The sequence below is a fragment of the Plecotus auritus genome (genome assembly GCF_963455305.1).
Source record: "Plecotus auritus genome assembly, chromosome: 1".
NCBI lineage: Eukaryota > Metazoa > Chordata > Mammalia > Chiroptera > Vespertilionidae > Plecotus > Plecotus auritus.
This window is the reverse complement of record NC_137770.1, coordinates 51,261,587-51,282,448: the sequence shown is the minus strand read 5'-3', so window position 1 is coordinate 51,282,448 and position 20,862 is coordinate 51,261,587. Positions and strand designations below refer to the sequence as shown.

At 40.2% G+C, this 20,862-nt stretch overlaps 1 protein-coding gene and 1 pseudogene across 5 annotated transcripts in view; both read right to left on the bottom strand.

Moving 5' to 3' along the window:
* Positions 1–20,862, bottom strand: part of CSNK1G1 (casein kinase 1 gamma 1) — a gene marked incomplete at its 3' end in the record, with an annotated part of 153,377 nt that overhangs the window by 31,439 nt on the left and 101,076 nt on the right. For all 4 annotated transcript variants that reach the window (XM_080687149.1, XM_080687150.1, XM_080687148.1 and 1 more), the window contains exons 5-10: positions 10,800–10,951; positions 9,277–9,511; positions 4,623–4,708; positions 1,900–1,984; positions 1,480–1,628; positions 569–673 (exon numbers count right to left, since the gene is read on the bottom strand). In XM_080687149.1, the coding sequence (XP_080543275.1) occupies positions 569–673; positions 1,480–1,628; positions 1,900–1,984; positions 4,623–4,708; positions 9,277–9,511; positions 10,800–10,951 (812 nt within the window). The remainder of the gene's footprint in view (positions 1–568; positions 674–1,479; positions 1,629–1,899; positions 1,985–4,622; positions 4,709–9,276; positions 9,512–10,799; positions 10,952–20,862) is intronic.
* LOC308254008 (mitotic spindle assembly checkpoint protein MAD2A-like) lies at positions 14,667–15,443 on the bottom strand (annotated as a pseudogene). Its single transcript has one exon. The product of its transcript is annotated as a mitotic spindle assembly checkpoint protein MAD2A-like (transcript).

Sequence of the window (20,862 nt, the reverse complement as noted above, 5' to 3'; positions counted from 1 at the left end):
ATGTGCTTGCCTCCTCTGTCTTTAGGCTAAGAGAAGCCTCTCATCCAGACCCATGAACATTGAAAGAGAGATGACATGGCCTTCTGTGAAGTGGCCTAAAGCAAGGCTGAGTCTTCATTCATAATTCTAGAGTTAGCCTTGGTACAAGGACAAAAGTGGAGTGGAGGTGCCAGTTCATTCCCAGGTCACAGCTGGAAGTCCAAATTACCCATCCTTCCTAATCAGCAAGGAAAAACCAGCATTGGCAAGAGCTGCACACTGGAGTGTCGATGAGACCCAAAGTGGGCTAGCCTATACATCCTGTATGTCCAGTAGGTCCTTTCAGCCAACAGATTCGACAGGACCAGATTCTCTTGAGTGGATGCTTACTGTAAGGCACCTGGCTACATCTCAGTGCCATTACACAAACTCTGAGGGATGCTAGAATACCACACCACACCAGTGAAAACTGGCAAGGCCTTTGTCTTTAATTTCAGTATGTACACTTAAGTAGAGAAGCTGAAGAATTTGGGTGTTAACATTAGCCACAAATAAAGGGAATGTCTGAAACAATGAAGGTCCAACACACCTGATTTCGTAGAGGCTGTTGTGATGGCCGATCCCTGTGTGTGTGGCTTTCTCGAGTTATTGCAGATGCACCAGAATCTACATGAACTGACCCTACTGGAGTAGGCTGGAAAAATATAACACAAAGTCAAATGGAGAAAACAGGTCCAACTTAATGCCTCTGCAAAGGACAGCATCATTCAAATTCTACTAGAATAGTAGTAATTATTATTTTTCAGCCACCAAGGGCAGTTTCAAGGTCTTCTTGTCTTCTCTGTTTGCTTATCTGCAAAAGGGATGCAGCTTGGTCCTCAACACTTCATTGGAGAGTAGCTTACCTTTGAAAATAAAAAAACATCCTGCAGTGATGTCTGTTAGCATGCTCTCGTGCCCTGTGACCCCTGGCCAGAAGAGCAAATTCAAAAGTGTCCTATGGTGCTAGGTTACAGTCCTACAGAAGTCAAGCACCTTAACACCTTATGTAGCACCAGCTTCTGTATCCTTCAAATGAAAATTCTTCTTAAAAACTGGCTGCGGACTGAAGGGACCAGGCTTGATTTTAGTCAAGGGCACATGCCGGGTTGTGGGCTCGAACCCCAGTAGGGGGCGTGCAGGAGGCAGCCGATTCTCTTTCATCATTCTCTCTCCCTTCCTCTCTGAAATCAATAAAAATATATTTTTTTAAAAAACTGGCTTAACTTCTGGTCTCTTATGACATACTGGTCATAACTTTAAAAACATATAAAGGGAGTTACTCCCACTTCTTAACTCTAGTAAGAGCAATCTATGGCATCATCCTGAAAATGTTGGTAACTGTAAAGTCTATAGTCAAAGGAATGCTTTCCCCCCATAGATTTAAGCAGAAAGTCTGGCAAGGAAAGGAATGAGGTAGTGCTGGCCTGAGGTGAGGAGGTAGATAAAAAGGATACTCACAATAGGCCTCCCGACCCAATCGTAGGCGTAGTCAAAGGTGTAACCTTTCCTTTCAAAGAGGTCTGTGAAGAGGGTCCGTAAATACTCATAGTCAGGTTTCTCAAAGAAGTCTAATCGCCTGACATATCGCAGGTACGTTGCCATCTCCTCTGTTAGGAAAGAGGTGAAAGGCCACGCTCATTAACTGAATGCTTCGCATGGGCAGAAGCTCTGGGCCAAGCAAGGAATATTGTACAGGCTATTTGACACGGTATTTTCTTTATGGACCAAATGCAAGTGACATAACCTATCTTGGGCTAAATAACAATAAAAGAAACTAAGTTTTCTGGGGAGCACCTTTATCTAGACATCCCAAGTCATAATCTTCACCTACTTGAAAGCTTTATTCACATTCGCTGGAGTGTCCTTTTAGCATCTCACCTGGAAAGTTTTCACAGAGTGCTTCAATGGGAGTATTCCTTTTGGTGTCACCAATTTTTTGATATCTCTCTTTTAATGTATCAGCCTGTAAAGAAAGTTATTTGGAAAGAGGTTCAGTATGTTTGGGAACAGAATGGTTGTTTCACTTAAACTGGCAGGATTTATTAGGTATTTTTCTTAATTATTTTTCTAACACTAATAAGAAATATAGTAGAGATGATGTATTTAAATATGTACATAATATCTGCTGTGTTCTAGAACATTTACTTGAAAATATATTTAGTAGTCTCAGATAAACACCATCAATGAGACAAGTGGCCAGAATAAGAAAATTAAAATATCATGTAGCAATATTTTCAGAATTGCATAAGCTTAGTAATCTCCCATGGCCACTGGGGATCAAAAGTAATTCAGCCTTGCCATGGCTGGCGTGGCTCAGTTGGTTGGAGTGTCATCCCATACACTAAAAGGTGATGGATTCGGTTCCCGGTCAGAGCACATGACCAGATTGTGGGTTCGATCCATGTGCAGGAAGCAACCAGTAGATGTTTTTCTCTCTCCCTCTTTCTCGCTCTGGAATAAAAAAAAAAAAAAAAAATGATTCCGTATTCCCCTCCTTAGATCAACTCTATGATAAGATTAAAAATACTCCTAATCCAAGTGAGGGCAGATAGATAGATGGCTCTATATCATACTTACTGAAAAAAAGCAAGAAATAGAAAATAATGTCTTTCTACAGTGAGGTTCCAGAGGGAAAAAATGTTATCTATGATAGGCATGGCTAACAGATAGGTTTGATATATGTCAGTGGCTCAAAGCAGATAAGTCTGGTTTGCTCAGGACTATAGACAGAGGGCTCCTGGAGCTTGGACCAATAATGTGGTCTCAAGGCAGTCTCTTGAGGCTCTACCTAGCCTGCTGTACCCAGCTTTAAGCAATAATGTTCTAAAATAAATTGGAGAAATTTTAGATCTATAACTATCACTAAAATGATTCATGGGCTAAGAGAAAGTTTCAAGAAGCAATTAATAAAATACATATATGAATGCATTGTTTGGCTATACAATGAGCAAATAGGACGTGAAACTATTTGACAACTGTCAATATTAATGAGAAGATATATCTGACTAGAAGACCATGGAGAAGATGTTAAAGAGAGGAAGTTAAGGGAAAAGAAATATCTTCCCAAAGGGAAGGGGTAGAAACCTTACTTTTCAGGACCTTGTTCTAGGACACAGCAAAATTCACCATTCTGCTTTTTTGGAGTGGTGAAATATCCAAAGCTACTGATTAAGTTTCTTTCCATACTTGATTAACTTTCTTTCCATACTAACATGTTGATATAATTTTTTTTTATAATATATTTTTATTGATTTCAGAGAGGAAGGAAGAGGGAGAGAGAGATAGAAACATCAATGATGAGAACCATTGATCAGCTGCCTCCTGCACGCACCCCACTGGGGATCAAGCCCGCAACCAGGCATGTGCCCTTGACCGGAATCGAACCTGGGACCCTTCAGTCTGCAGGCCGACGCTCCATCCACCGAGCCAAACCGGCTAGGGCTACATGTTGATATAATTTTTAAAAAATATATTTTTTATTGATTTCAGAGAGGAAGGGAAAGGTAGAGAGAGAGAGAGAAATATCAATGATGAGAGAGAATCATCAATCAGCAGCCTCCTGCATGCTCCCTAGTGGGGATCGAGCCTGCAACCCAGGCATGTGCCCTTGACAGTAATGGAACCCGGGACCTTTCAGTCTGCAGGTCAATGCTCTATCTACTGAGCCAAATCAGCTAGGGCCATGTTGATATAATTTATAGCTCAAAAATATGTCTCACATTTAATTAATGGAATTTAGCATGGGTTAGAAGCTTAGCATTTTCTAGTCTACAGCAAAAGGCACAGAGTCATTATAATGGTAATATTTATAATTAACTAGAGGCCTGATGCATGAAATTCATGCAAGAGTAGGCCTTCCATCCCCTGACTGCCAGCACCGGCTTCCCTCTGGCACCTGGGACCTGGGCTTCATCTGGAAGGACGTCTGATCTAATTAGCATATTATGCTTTTATTATTATAGATTATTATAGATAATTAACTCTAATAGAAATGTACTGTACTGACACCTACCAAAAGAAGGCTATTTAAACTACATGGTTCACAAGGAATGACTATTGTTTGCATAGGCATTTATTCAATAAAACACTTGAACAGCAACATTAAACCTGAATTTTTGTTTTCGTTTAGGTGAGCACTCAGCTTATATAGGATGAACAAATATTTCCAGTTCCCCTTAGAAATACATCCAGCCCTGCTGGCCTTGCTGGTAAAATGTGTAGCAGCTACTGTCATCAATTTGTTCCAGAAATTCCCCAACACACTGGGAACACTCATCTTGCTACATAATGGTAGTGGAGGAGGCATACTGACAGAGAAGAAAGCAGCACTGCCAAGGCTGGGAGGGAACAAGGGAAGAGATTATGGAAAATCCAAAAACAAGGAAGAAGGATTCAGATGGGGAAGAAGACAAATGAGAGCAAAACAGAGCTTCCAAAGCCCAGGAGAGCATTTACAATATAGACTAATGTAACTAGTCCTGGCTTCTCATCTCTGTAGCCAATCATCCCCTTTGTGCTTCTTGCAGACATCAAATCAGCAACCCCTTCAATACCAACTGAGTATTGAAACAAAGCCCTCCACTGAGCACTTTCAAGGATACCTTGAGTCCTTGCCAGGGCAGGCTGCCTCGAAGGAAATACATGAACATATGGCCCAGGGCTTCCAAATCATCCCTCCGGCTTTGCTCTAAAAGGGAAGACAGATCACACATTACATTTATAGTTAATAAAATACAAAGGCCCTAAAAACCAAGCAGTCCGTTCAGTAACTCTTCTGTTCTGGAAAGGCTCACTTACTAATTCTTTATCTAAATCAGGGATAGTATTTTAGATCAAGACAGAAAAACAATGTGTGCTCCTCTACCTAGAAGTAAATATTAAGAAAAAAGAGCAAATCCTAAACTAAAATCAAGTCCAAATTACTAACCACTGAGTAACCACCCGTCACTCAATGCTGACAGCTTCCTGAAAGTAAGATTTCTTAAATGAAATGTTATTTTCAGTGTATGGGCTATAATTATCCTTGGTTACCATCAGAGAAGGTGAGCAGCAGACTAGCAGCTGAAGCTGTTGAAACCGTCCATTTTGGGTAGGCCTGTGAAGACACAAGCTGCAGAATGCCTAGCATACATGGCTCGTGCTTTTTATTTGTCATAAAAATTAATATCAAATTTTAACTTCATATAATAGAATATCAATGTATAATCTCTCAGCTCCATTCTATTTGTACTATGTTCCATAGCTACCTTAAGAAAAATTTAAAACTGATTACTAAGGTGCCCTGTATGGCACCTTACAGGAAGGATTCCTGCATTCTGAGAGCATATATATATAAGACAAATTGCTGTTTGCTTGTTTTTTTCCTTTAAACTGTAATGATTAAAATGGTAAAGAGCTGCAGAATAGTTAATAAAAAATTATAACTTCATCTCAGAAAACATCCTATACCACCTTTGGTTATCAGACTGAATTTAAGTAGTATATGCCTCCATTTCTAATTTGCCAGTTATGGTTCATCTCAGACATTTTATGTGTTGGTTTTTCAGAATCAAATTTAGCGGCTTTATAAAAAAAATTACAGAAGGAAGACTAAGGGGCTACCTTAAATTTGACTGTGCTTTCACTGTGCAGAAAGTAAAACCCAGGAGTCAGGGAGGCAGAGGAAAGCTATTTAACTAACTCAAAATACCACAGCACCACATGTTTAAATCCTGCCACCAATCATGAGAAATTTGCATGAAAAAGAGTGAATAGTACTCCACAAAATAGAAAAACAAAGAGAAGGAAACTTTCTAATGTGCTGTTTGAAGGAGGTTTTTGGAAAGGTGGTCACTAAAGGCACCCTGATGAGATACAAAAATAACATAAAATTGAGTACATCAATTGAAATGATCTTAAAAAGAATAAAATAAAACAGCAAAACCAGGAGCTTTTGTCTACTCAGCTTAAGTTTGCAATAAATTTTATTCGCAATTGAAAACAAAAAGCCAGACAAAAGCAGAGTTTGATAACAGAACTTAAAGATAAAACAAATTAAAAAAAGAAGAAGCAGGGTCAATCGAGGCCTCCCAGAAATCAGGGCAGATAGAGAAATCAAAAACTGCAGTTTCTCACACTACATCACACCTACTCATCAGCTCTCCATTTTTATATTCACTTCCTGTAACAAGAGGCCCCTTGGTAATAAAAAATTCACTGGATAAATGGCTGCACTGTAGTTAGTTGAGCACAAGAGGGCGAAACTCTCCACATTTTCTTTTTTTAAAAAATATATAATTTTTTATTGATTTCAGGGAGGGTGGGGAGGGAGAGAGAGATAGAAACATCAATGATGAGAGAGAATCATTGATTGGCTGCCTCCTGCACGCCCCCTACTGGGGATCGAGCCCGCAACCCAGGCATGTGCCCTTGACCAGAATGGAACCTGAGACCCTTTTGTCTGTAGGCTGACGCTCTATCCACTGAGCCAAACCAGCTAGGGCAAAACTCTCCACATTTTCCATATTGATCACCCCTACAAAAAAAGGCTTTCTTTTCACAGCAAAGACCATTCATTATAAAAATGAGATTAAAAAAATAATAAAGCCCACTGGAATACGTAATTTTCAAAAACTGAGAACCATGAAAAATAGCTGTGGAATTTGGGATAATAGGAAAAACCATAGTTCTGAGTCAAGTCATCTAGCTCTTGACCCATCCTTTCCATTCATTTAATCCATGTGAAATACAGCATGATCAAGTCATCTACTTTGGGCCTAAATTTCCTCATTTGTAAATAAAATGGTTGACTTAGGTAATCCGAAAAGCCATTTTTCCAGCTCTAAAATAACCTATGATAATTTAAGCCATTAGGACCTTTCAAGAAAAAAAAAAAAAAAGAGTGAAAACAAGAGCAATGCTTTATTTCCATATTTCTTTGAACATTCTACATTCAAGTCAGTATTCTCGTACGCCCTTGTTTATTCATGCAAGATATTTTCATTTTAAAGAAGAAAGATTTCAATACCAGTGAGACCAGTAGGACACAAAATTTTTCCACACCATAAAGGCTTGCTTTCAACCAATTAGAAAGATGTGCTTGGTTTACATGCATCACATCCCTGATTTTAGGTCAAATACATTTTGTTGTAGGAAAGGGGCTGGATTACCCAGTGTTCTCACCCTAACTTAAATGATTAAAGAATACTTAATGGGCTACCTTAATCAGGGCTTAATCAGTAGGGAACGTGGGGAATCTCATTTGGCAAGGTCAGGTTTAGGAAGCATCTTCCCTCACAAAATTATTGGCAATTCTCTTCAAGCCATTTGAAAATACACTTCCCTTTTTCTTCATTACAACATAAAGGATGCTACACATTTAAAAATTTATGTGTTTATTTCTCAGAATCAAGTTTAAGGCTTTATCATTCATGATTTCAACTCAAGTTATATCAGTTGAGTTATTTGCTAATACTAATAGGACAGAGGTCCTTGAGACCCTGGTCAGAGTTTAAAGGGCATTTAACAACCTTCTATATGTATTCTCTGTGATACTGTAAGGACATATACAAATATAACATATACCCACTCCTCCCCTTGTCTGTACTTGCCTTTCCTGACAAGAATAATAAAGGCAGAACACAAATTGCTAAGCCCAGGAAGCAGACACTGGAACAATAATTTCCAGTCTCAGTAAACCAAGCAATTATGACTTTACTATTTACAACACAGCCTGTCTCCTGGTAAAAAGGAAGAAGGAAATACTGAGCACTATGCAAGAGACCTGTGTTACACATATTACCCATTCAATCCTCAAAGCATCCTTGTGAAATATTAGTCTTATTTTACAGGTAAGTCTCAGGGAGATTAAGAAAATTATCCAAAGTGACACTGGTAATAAGTACCAGAGGACCTTCTAGTCTAATTTTAAAGTATTACATTTAGTTACATGAAGATTTCCATGTGGTTACTGAAAAAATTCTGACATCATTCATGATTTCAACTGAAGTTGTATCACACTACTTTGTAATGTCATTTTAAACTTCCCTAATACTCGTTATCTGAATACCTATACAGTTTATAAGGCAACTTTGTAGTGATTTATCTGTCTTTAAAATACATATTAGTGAAAAAAATACTTATTAGTATACCACAGTTCATTAATATTTAAACACCTGATATAATTAGCTATGTCTAAGATTATGAAACCTGATATTATTCCATTTATATGTCTACTCTCTAGGGTGGTGATTTCCAAACATTTTTTTTTTCAATCACTGTGGAACTTGTCTCCAAACAGAATCTCCCATGAAAGAACAATATATAAAACAGATAAAAAGGGAAGCTTTTCTGGAGAAGCTGGCAAGAGGCCAGGGCCCTGCCGAGTTGGCTTCCACTGTTCTTAGGCTTCTCTCACAAAAACTCTCCTCTGGACCACTTCCTGTCACAAATAAGGCCTTTTGCCTTGATTAGAGCTTTATGAAATATTTGTGCAAACTATCATGAATAAAATGCAAGATTTGTGGAAAAGCAAATATATTTTCACTGAATAAGACATAACCTCTTCCTTAAAAAATTATTCATGGAATTATGCATAGTGAACAGAAGCCTAATCCATGTTTTAGTGAAGCACTCTTCCCCAAAGCAGTCACCAGCCTGATGTCATATACACAGTCATACTACCAAACTCATCACTAAACTTATTCCAATACTATCACCTTAATACAGTAAGTCTATTACCCACACTGTGAGAAACTAAACATTTGGAAACATAGCAAGGTTGACCCTGGAACACGGGGTTAAGGGTGCCGACTGCCTGCAGTCAAAAATCTATATGTAACTTTTGACTCCCCAAAAACCTAACTACTAATAACTTACTGTTGACTAGAGGTTTTACCAGTAACATAAATAGTTAATTAACACATATTTATGTTATATGTATTATATGTTGTATTCTTACAATGAAGTAAGCTATAGAAAAGAAATTAAGAAAATACATTTACAGTATTCATAGAAAAAAACATATAAGTGGATCTGTGAATTTAAACGCATGTTTTTCAAGGGTCAACTGTATAAAGAATTAAAATCCTTAAGTTGTCAACAGGATACTCAGGAAAGTCATTAACTTACCATCTTAAGTTCTCAAGTATAAAAATCCACTTACTGTGTGAAGCAATAAGAATCACAAGTTGTAATGCACAATGGGGACAAAGTATTATTAGAATAAAAAGTTGTTTTAAAAAGCTGCCCTGTTCATGGAGCAGGAAATAAACACACCTTTGCCAAGATGCGTGTTGATAGACATATATCTTGCAGTTCCAGTTAAACTTTTGTGCTCCCTATAAGGTATGTGTTTTTTGGTTTCAGGGTCAATGTATTCCTTAGCCAGTCCAAAGTCTATAATGTGTATAACATGCTCTTTCTTATTGCCTTGCCGGCCAATCAGGAAGTTCTCTGGCTTGACATCTCGATAAATGAGATTCTTTGAGTGCACATATTCCATTCGAGAAAGCTAAAAGAGAAAAAACAATGATGTAAATACTCTAAACAAGTCTACTAAAAAAATACATGAAAACATTTGCTTTATCAGCCCAAGATTTTACTTACTGAAATGAAAATAAAACTAATTTCTTCTTCACCACCCAGAGTCACTTTACTCTTGTACACCAGAAAATATTTTCAGATACTAATATTCACATAACAAATATCAAGATAAAAGAGTGGGGTAGTACAGTTCAGCTAAGCCTTATAATGTTACAATTTGCAAATGGTAAATAGAATTAAGTGTTTTTATGCTATTTCAGAAAGTAAGCATTTGAGAGGCAAGAAGTATTTGGAGACAATATATCAAACTATGTTGGCAGCCTTTGAAGACAGTGCCACTGCCATATTCACATCCTGCCCACACCTTCCTATCAGTTGAATAGGATCCCCCAACTCAGCTCTCTTAGTTGTGGAAATAAGGGAGGTGAGGCCCAGAGAAGTTAATTCTGGACTGATATCACAGAGCTAATTAGTAGCAAGGTAAAGGTACAATTTATATGTGAAAGTAAAATTATCCCAAAATAATAATCATAAAATTATTTCAAATTTTATTAAGTTCATTTCTAGCTACATAGCTTTTCTACTTACTTAATACAGAAAGGGAAGCATGGACATTTGAATTTTGGGCTCAAAATATAAAGTCAATTTTCCAACATTTCCAAGTTTTTGCTGTAAAGTGGAGGAGACCATTACCACCTTAGTCCAATAAAGATGCATTTGCATCCTCCTCTGAGGGGCTAACAAACTTCTCAAAGGAACTGTCTTAACTGTTCAAACTGGTAATGGTGTGTAATTTGGTCGGAGTTGAGAGAGCTGCCTCCTTAGCTATGTCATTCGGTAAGAAGTGAAGGCCAGAGAACTAAGGCAGGTTCTTGGTCACACAATTTCAGAATCTTGATTGTTAGGGAGTGGGTTACATCTCCAAGCTCTTCTTGGATGCAACAGTAAGGGGAGAGGGAGGACATGACAAAACCTTACAGTCGTGTTTAAATCTATGAATAAAACATCTAAGAAATTATTTGCATTTGTACAACTTCACCTAATCACCCTCTTTCTTCCTAACCTAAATTATATGCTTCCACTTCAGATAAGGGCAGGGCATTGTTCCAAAGTGCAAATTCTTAAAACAGATCAAAGAGCAGATGCAGCCTGACTTTTCTGGGTTAATCCTTTTGCCCCGGCCACCAAAAGGGACAAAAGGATGTGTTGGCGGTGAGGGCTGACTATCCTTTTGCAGAATAGAAATGCCAACTTACCAACTGGATGGCTATCATTAACACAGTCTTCAAAGTAAAAGTTCGGTCACAGAGGTCAAACAAGTCCTCCAAGCTAGGGCCGAGGAGCTCCAGCACCATGGCATTGTATTTCCCACACGGTCCAAAGTAATATACCTGTGGGAGACCTTCACCTGAAAGCAGAGGGGAAGTGGGGTGCAGAGTGGGGAATACAAAAACCAAAATATGAGAGCTGTATCAGCACTGAGTAGATATAAAGAAAGTACAATTTGTGAGATTTCCATTTTCTTTCATAATCCCTACCGGAGAACTAAACTGAGAACAAGAGCTTCAAAGGGAACTAATAAAGGGTGGGAACGGCTAAGTCATTGCACAATAAGTTCAAATAAGCAGTTATTTAATACCAGAGTGCAAAAGGCATTTCTACTGCTATATAAGACCGAGAATGGTTCCTGATCCATTACTTGGTCAGAGTGTAAACTATTCTTCCCCAAGGATACCCAAAAGTGTACTCTCATAATAGGTTCAAAAATGGCTTGCTCAAAGGCCAGGCTAACAGACCCTGTTGCATTAGCTGGTTTAATTTGCATTTCCTATGCCTACTGCCAAAGCCACATATGAAGCTGTTTGCAATTGTTTCCTCAAGGACAAATCAAATCAAACTTAGGGGGTGAGGTCACAGAGGGTACAGCCTGGCCCTCTTCTCCCAGGGAGGCTCCATAGTTTCCTGTTTTCTATTAGCTGGATCAAAGTCAACAGACAAGGTTTGGTTACTGGTAAGTAATTATAAAAGAAAAAAGGAGGGGGGGATATAAGGCTAGGTTTTCCCCCGATTTAAAATTCATAGCTATAAGAAGCCAAAATCTAGACTTTCTTACCTAAGTGGCAACTTGATAAGAAAGTGTATTGTAAATGTGAGATAGACCGTGAATATGTGTTAAGATAGCACCATGTGAACAGTGATGATGAACATTTTAAAAATCTGGTCTCACAGAGCACAAACATTTTCATCTTACACATTTATGTATGCCAGTCTACAGTTGCAAATAATGCAGATTACTGCTTGTTTTTTACTACAAGTACCTTTATGAAAGAGACACCCTTAGAGATCCTTTACCCATTTAGTCTGCAACACAGAAGAGGGCCTTCGCCAGAACCTAACTAACCATGTTGGCACCCTGATCTTGGACTTCCAGCTTCTGGAACTGTGAGAAATAAATTTGTGTGTTTATAAGCCATCCAGTATACGTCGTATTTTGATATAACAGCCCAAATGAACTAAGACACTATCTACTACTTAAAACTTTAACCTACTGTGCCCATCATTCTTTCCAGGATAGGTCTTATATATCTGGAGTTAGATATAATGTATATGTTAAACTATTTAATATACTGCACCAGTCTACCTTATTCTATCTAAATACCAAACAATTTGAGTGTTTTCATAAAATCATTCCTACCTCAAATAATCTAAATAGTATATTCTGCTCCTGCTAGTTCCATAAATGTCCATTGAATTGTCTTTGTGCTTGTTTTGATTCTTCCTATCTCCAAAAGGAAACAGGATTTAATTTGAAAAAGTCTTTTTCTCCTTGTTGTTTTCAAGAACTCATTCTTTAGTTTATTTAAAATATACAAAACCTAACAGCTGTTCCCAATGAGTCCTGCTGAGAAAGCCAAAGCAGAACTCTATCCTGGAGACTTACCGCTTTTATTAACCAAATACATGGTAGATGGTAGTTTGAGGTTCTTTATTTTAAAATACATTTTTGTTGATTTAGAGTGGAAGAAAGGGAGAGGGAGAGAGAAACATCAAATCGCTGCCTCCCCTATGCACTCTGACCAGGGATTGAGCCCACAACCTGAGTATGTGCCCTGACTGGGAATCAAACCAGCAACCTTTGGGTGCATGGACGATGTTCAACCAAATGAGCCACACCAGCCAGGGCGGGAGATCTTTTAAATTTATACTCTGAATAATAGTTTTTGATGTCACTACAATTTGGTTTTCCTAATATTTAAAGTATTATATTCTTGAAAAACAGGCTGTGCAGCAGATCTGTTGGTTGCCTGCCCAATATCTACTCTCTTCTTTCTTTCTTTTTTTTTTTTTTAAATATATTTTATTGATATTTTACAGAGAGGAAAGGAGAGGGACAGAGAGCCAGAAACATCGATGAGAGAGAAACATCGATCAGCCGCCTCCCGCACACCCCCCACCGGGGACGTGCCCGCAACCAAGGCACATGCCCTCGACCGGAATCGAACCCGGGACCCCTCAGTCCGCAGGCCGACGCTCCATCCACTGAGCCAAACCGGTCTCGGCTCTCTTCTTTCTTAATAGCAGAATTTCTAATTATAGTGAATAACAACCTTCCCAGTTATACATACCTTTCCAGCCTCCCTTGATAATAGGAATGACAGGTGAGATGGAAGCAGAAATTGTTGAATGAGGTGGTTCTAGAAAAGCTCTTTCAAGGAAGATGACTCAAGTTGGAGCTATGCCCCTTCGATGATGGCTGAAGCTCCAGAAGCCAGCTAGAACTATCAGACACTTTAAGGATATAAATTAGTGCCAAGAGTGGATTAAACAGCCCTGGCTGGGTGGTTCAGTTGGTTGGAGTGTCATTCCATACACCAAAAGGTTGTGGGTTCTATCCCCGGTCTGGGCATATACGGGAGGCAAATGGTCAATGTTTCTCTCTCACATCCATGTGTCTCTCTGTCTTCTTTCCTATCTCTAAAATAAAATAAAAAAATAAAAGAACCCGAGCTCCTGATGGCTACGAAGTAACCATACCATGATGGACTTCCCTTCCCTCTGGAATTTTTTTTTTTTAATCCTTACCCGAGGATATTTTTTCCATTGATCTTTGGAGAGGAAGGGAAGAAGAGAGAAAGAGAGGGAAAAAAAGGAGAGGGAGAGCAGGAAAGGAGGAGGAACACTGATGTGAGCAAGACACATCAACTTTTGTTGCCTCCTACACTCACCCTGACCGGGGCCAGGGATTGACCAGGAATTGAACCTGCAACCCATTGTTCTGAGGACCAAAATTCTAACCACTGAGTAAAACCTCCCAGGGCCCTCTGGACTTTTTAATCCAAAAGAAAATCAATCTCTATACCTTGACTGAGCCACTGCTTTTTTTTTTTTTTTTTAACATGCACATGTAACTTTATTTATCATTGTCATTTAGAGCTTGATTTTATAAAACACAAAAAGACATTAAGAGCTCTGTATCAGCGGAATTGAAACAGAAGAAATGGCGACAGATTTATAAGTGTATATTATATACATTAAAGTCAAGTAATCGGGGGTTTTTCAATATGGAAACTATACAAATGAAATAAATGGCAAAAAGACCTGCTAGGAATACTGTTACAGTGGCTGATCAGTTACTTTCCAAATAAACAAAGATTCTGAATATTCAGACTTTTTCCCATCTCCAGTTTCTACCTTCAAAGGCGCTGACATTCCAGTGCTGATGGGATCAACCCTATGGAAATCACGTCAACCCACAGACGTCCTCAAACTACAGCCCGCTCGAGGACATTTATCCGGCCCGCCAGGTGCCGCTGCCTGTCCTGCTTAGCAGCCGACTCGTCCCGGGCCCACAGTGCGCAGAGGAATTTGTCCATAGTTTTTTTTTAAAAAACTATAGTCCGGCCCTCCAACCGTCTGAGGGACAGTGAACTGGACCCGTTTGAAAAGTTTGAGGACCCCTGCAAAGTCAAACAGGCACCAACAAATGGAACAATACGTACAGTCCAGTGAAGTACAATGTTAAGTTTTCCTCACCTCAAAGAAATCAATGAAACAAAATAAGAACTACAGCTGACTTGGTCTCAGGAAACACACGTGTGGGATATCATTACGCCCCGGCTCATTCAGTCATTGACAGGGATTTTGTAGGCCACCATGCTGTTCACTTTGTGGATTGTCGTCGAGAAGGAACGCAGGCGGACCTGCTCAGAATTGGCAATGAACTGGGGTCCGGACTCTTCCCACTTTTCAGGGACAATCAAATCTTTGTATAGATCAGGAGGTCAAACGAACAGGAAGCTTCCAGCAGCGGCAGGAAGGTCACTGTGGCTGTGATCTGTCTGATCACCGAGCGGATCTCGTCCTGGATGGCTTTCTGAGACTTCTTTCTGGGTGCACTGTCATCTCTGGCTGTTTTGTTACACTCAATATCAAACTGCCACCTCTCACGGACCTCCCTGTCTTCAATATTTGTGATGACCACCACCAGCTTCTGCACTGAGCACTTGTACAGCCAGTCTTTCAGCTGCTCCACCACATTGCTTAGGTATTGCATGAGCGCGGGTCCATGGTGACCAGCAAAGTGAGTCCGTACTTCTGCATGCGAGTAAAGGTTTCAGACGGATAAATGCCACGCAGATACAAAATGCTATTGATGCCAAATGAGAAAAACTCAGCCACAATGTCGGCGCTCCCGCGCAGAGTGATGCCCTGCTCCCGGACAGCTGCCGCGCCAAGGCTAGGCCCGCAGCTGGCGCGCGCCCACCGCACCAGGCTTCCGCGGAGTTCCAGCAGCTCCCGCCACTCCGTTCAAAAGTAACGACGCAGCGCGCCACCGCCTCTGCGCAGGCGCACTGCTGAGCCACTGCTGATTGGGGTTTTTTACAGCCAAATTTAATCATAATTAATAAATATATTATTCCTTTAGTCGGTTACACTGCATATCTGGGCACAATATCCTCCTTCTGAAGTACAAGCTAAGAGTCAGGCCTGCTTAGAAATATAATACTGACATAATTTCTTAGACTTCCTGCTTAAGGATCAGTTTAAACGGGACAAATGATCACATTGTTCCTGATAATCATTAGTACGAGATCTAGGCATCTCTCTCTTTTTTAATTTCTTTATTGATTGTGGTATTAAATATGTGTCCTTATTCCCCCATTACCCCCCACCTCCCACCCCCATTCATGCCCTTACCCCTCTGTTGTCTGTGTCCATTGATTAGGCTTATATGCATGCATATAAATCCTTTGGTTGATCTCTCCCCTTTACCCCCACCCTCCCCTACCTTCCCTGAGGTTTGAGGTTTTGATCGATGTTTCTCTGCCTCTGGATCTGTTTTTGTTCATCAGTTTATGTTGTTCATTATATTCTATAAATGAGTGAGATCATGTGATATTTATCTTGCTCTGTCTAGGCATCTCTTGTCAGAAATTTATATGTTTACAAAGAAGTCACAAAAGCATTCTGGGTGATGGCTATAATTTCTAACTATGAGTTATATCACCCATGACTCCTGCTTAGTAACTTCAAAGTTGTGAGAATTTCCTGCTGGCTGCATTACTGTTCCTGTTCCTTTTATTAATAACTCTGAGACTTCACAATACCCTGGGCAGGCTTTGGGATGCTCAAGACAATTTCTAGATTACTGAGTGGCTTTGAAGCTTTTCTCAAAGAAGAACTAGGCTCAAGAAGCTAGTGCAGCAAGAGCTCAAGCCAGTCTTGGACCCAGTATTTGGTTCTGCTACGAACTCTGTAAAGAGGAAAGGTTTAGAATGGTTCTCTTTTATGTACGAAATTCTGACTATAGCTACCGTCTAAGTTCCTCTTTGTAAAGCCACAGAACCAGTATGAATGAGAGTTGCTTACATGTTATATAGAATAGGTGTGGTACAAATTCAAATATAAGCTGGTAGTGGTACTCAACTGAAGTGTGGCTATTAGAAACATCTCTAAAACTTTAAAAAACAGATACTTTGACTTCATTTCAAACCTACTAAAAAGAATTCTAGTAGTGAATGTAAGCACAGCAATTTCAAAGTCCCATACCTACATTAATATCTGGATGTAAAAAAATAACCAAAGGTGATTCTGAAGTGTAAGCTCAGCTGGACAACACTGTATCTACAGGGTAAAAATAAAGGGCATTGCTTTGTTTTATGACTAATATATTATGAGGACTCAGAAAACACTGATTGAACTTCTCTTTCAGAAGTTCTTTCATATCAGAACAATTAGACACAGTACCTTTTGAAGGGAATCATTTTGAAACTATTTAAAAGATTTATTTAGAGTTTCTTAGATATTATAGAAAATGTGCTGCTGAGTATAAAAGTCTTTTTGGGAGCTGTAGCTGTAATTTATTAGAACTACTTGTACAGAGGAACACCCACGCAAGTTCCTTCTGTGCCTAGTTTCTTTCATGACTCCCCATAAAGTGGCCAGTGCTGGTGGTGAAACACAGATATAGGCCCACTAAGACAGTGGTCGGCAAACAGCGGCTCTCGAGCCACATGCGGCTCGCGAGCCGTGGTTTGCCGTTCTGTTGACTAATGAGTTTGCCGACCACTGGGATAGGGGCTTAATCACAAGGAACAACAACAGCCTATAATTATTGGAATCGAGAGTCTAGGTCAGTGGTCGGCAAACTCAGTCAACAGAGCGGCAAACCGCGGCTCGCAAGCCGCATGTGGCTCACGAGCCGCAGTCTGCCAACCACTGCACTAAGAGAATTTTTCTGCCCCCTGCCGGTGTGGCTCAGTGGTTGAGCACTGACCTATGAACCAGGAGATCCTGGTTCAATTCCCAGTCAGGGCACATGCCTGGCTGGGGCTTGATCTCCAGTAGGGGGCATGCAGGAGGCAGCCTATCGATGATTCTCTCTCATCATTGATGTTTCTCTTTCTCCCTCTCCCATCCTCTATAAAATCAACAAAAATGTATTTTAAGAAACAAACAAACAAAAAACCCACAAAAAACTAAAAGAAAGTCTGTCTCTTTGGTCAGAGATTACGGCACAGTAGTTATCACCTGGGCTGCATTTAAATGAGCAATCTTGTATTTTACATTTTATTCTTCTTTTGCAGAGCCATCTCTAATCCACTGCTTAAGAAATTTTTAATTAATTAGCATTATGCTATGAAAACTTTTAATAAGACTGGGTACAGGTTGTTGAGAAACCAAGATGGCGGCATAGGTAAACACCTAAACTGCTGCCTCGCACAACAATTTCAAAACTACAACTAAAAGACAGAACGGACACCATCCAGAACCGCAGGAAAGCTGACTGAGTGAAAATTCTACAACTAGAAGGAAGGAGAAAAGCTCACAGAGAATTGGAGGTACGGCAAAGGGTCTTTGTGCGCGCAGAGAGGAACGGCAGCGGAGTGCCTGGCTGGCTTTCTCTGGCGGAAGGGGGAAGGGAGCCCCCGACCGCATTGAACCCCAGTTCTGACTGCACTGAACACCTATTCCGGGCGAGCCCCTGGGGACCCACGCTCTTGTGGGGGGAGTCTGGACTCTCGGGCGGAGACTCGGGAGCCGGGGAAGGCGGAAGACTGAAAGTCCGCTCGCGCCAGTGCGCACAAAGGCTGCGGGAGGCTGCCACAGGCTTTCCCTAGCGGAAGGGAGTGAGAGGCTCCTGACGGCACAAAACCCCAGTTCTGACTGAAGTGAGCCCCAGTTCTGACTGCAGTGAACCCCAGTTCCAGGCGAGCCCCCGGGGACCCACGCTCTTGTGGGGGGAGTCTGGACTCTCGGGCGGAGACTCGGGAGCCGGGGAAGGCGGAAGACTGAAAGTCCGCTCGCGCCAGTGTGCACAAAGGCTGCGGAGGCTGCCACAGGCTTTCCCTAGCAGAAGGGAGTCAGAGGCTCCTGACGGCACTGAACACCAGTTCTGACTGAAGTGAACCCCAGTTCTGACTGCAGTGAACCCCAGTTCCAGGCGAGCCCCCGGAGACCCACGCTCTTGTGGGGGGAGTCTGGACTCTCGGGCGGAGAATCGGGAGCCGGGAAGGCAGAGGACTGAAGGCACACACGTGCTAGCAAGGGCAAGGCTGACGGGAAGCCAAGACTGAGACTCCACCCCATCCAAGCTGAGCACAGAGGCTATTGCAATTTGGCAAGTCTAATCCTATAAGGCTGTCTCCAGCACCGGACTTCTCCCAGCATAGACACAGCTGATCCTTACAGCCAACTGGCCTGGAGGTCAATTCTTCCCAGTGATACCAACAACAATAAAGACTTAATTACAACAAGGCTGTACACACAGTCCACAAAGGGGTGCACCAAGAGTGTCCACCTCAGGTTAACTGGGGAGGCAGACCCACTGGGCCAAATTGGAAACCTAGCACACAAATCTACCAACTCAGGGAAGCAGTGAAAATGCGGCGTCTAAGAATCAGATCACAAACGAAAGAAATGGAGGAAAACAAACGACTGGATATAGAATTCAAAACCACGGTTATAAGGCTTTTTAAGAATATCCTAGAAAAGGCCGATAAATATAACGAGACCCTCGAAGAGATGAAAAAGGACCAACTAGAAATTAAACATACACTGACTGAAATAAAAAATATTATACAGAGACCCAAAAACAGACAAGAGGAACACAAAAATCAAGTCAAAGAATTGAAGTACAAAGAAGCAAAAAACACTCAACCGAAAAAGCAAAAAGCAAAAAAAAAAATCCAAAAAGTTGAAGATAATGTAAGAAGACTCTGGGACAACTTCAAGCGTACCAACATCAGAATTATGGGGGTGCCAGAAGAAGAGAGAGAGCAAAATACTGAAAACCTATTTGAAGAAATAATGACCGAAAACTTCCCCCACCTGGTGAAAGAAATAGACTTACAAGTCCAGGAAGCCCACAGAACCCCAAACAAAAGGAATCCAAAGAGGACTACACCAAGACACATCATAATTAAAATGCCAAGAGCAAAAGACAAAGAGAGAATATTAAAAGCAGCAAGAGAAAAACAGTTAGTTACCTACAGGGGAGCACCCATACGACTGTCAGCTGACTTTTCAACGGAAACTATGCAGGCCAGACGGGAGTGGCAAGAAATTTTCAATGTGATGAATAGCAAGAACCTACAACCAAGATTACTCTACCCAGCAAAGCTATCATTCAGAATTGAAGGGCAGATAAAGAGTTTCACAGACAAGAAAAAGCTAAAGGAGTTCATCACCACCAAACCAGTATTATATGAAATGCTGAAAGGCATTCTTAAAGAAGAGGAAGAAGAAAAAAGGAAAGATAAAAATTATGAACAACAAATACATATCTATCAACAAGTGAACCTAAAAATCAAGTGAATTAAAAACCTGAGGAACAGAATAATCTGGTGAATACAATAGAATCAGGGGCATAGAAAGGGAGTGGACTGATAATTCTCAGGGGGAAAGGGGTATGGGGGGGTTCATAAAGAGACTGGACAAAAATCATACACCTATGGATGAGGACAGTGGGGGGTAGGTAAGGGCAGAAGGTGGGGTGGGAAATGGCTGGAGGGGAACTATGGGGGAAAAAAGGAGAAATAATTGTAATAATCTGAATAAAGATTTATTTAAAAAAAAAAAAATAAGACTGGGTACAAGGGCAAAGCCTTAAATGCAACACAAACTATACATGTGGTAAACAAGGTACTTCCTGCAAATAATTATGGAGTAATGAAAATGAAGTAAAAGAGGTAGACAAGGTGGATATGCACTGAATTCTTCAATCCATGGTATTCCAGAAACCAAATTAGTTTTATAATCTCTCATCTGTTCTGGAAATAAACCACTAATAAGTTCTCTCTTCTAAATTAAAGAAGTAAATTCTGAATTTTCCCATTGTGAAGAATTTACAATAGATTTCATTGTACTTCCTTTAGCTACAGGTTTAATCTCTTATAAACCCAAAATGCAAGGATATATATATATATATGTGTGTATATATATATATATATATATATATGTGTATATATATATATATATGTATATATATATATATATATATATATAGCCCACATTATCTTGTATATTTTCACAGGGTACTATAAAACAGCCTTTCCCTCCATCAATAACATATTCTTATAAATCCTGCTGGACTATGGCTCACAGATATATTAAGTTGAATAAAACAGGAAGTGAGGTGTACAATACTACAGCTAATTTTCAGTGTGTCATAAATTTAACTTGGGTGAAACAGACCAAATCAAGGATAATGGCTTCTTTATCACCCAATCTGTTATCTAAAAAGATTCCATAATGCATTATGAACAGTAACTACTCTAAGTAGAGATATTTTTAAATGCACATCAGGCTGAGAACTGA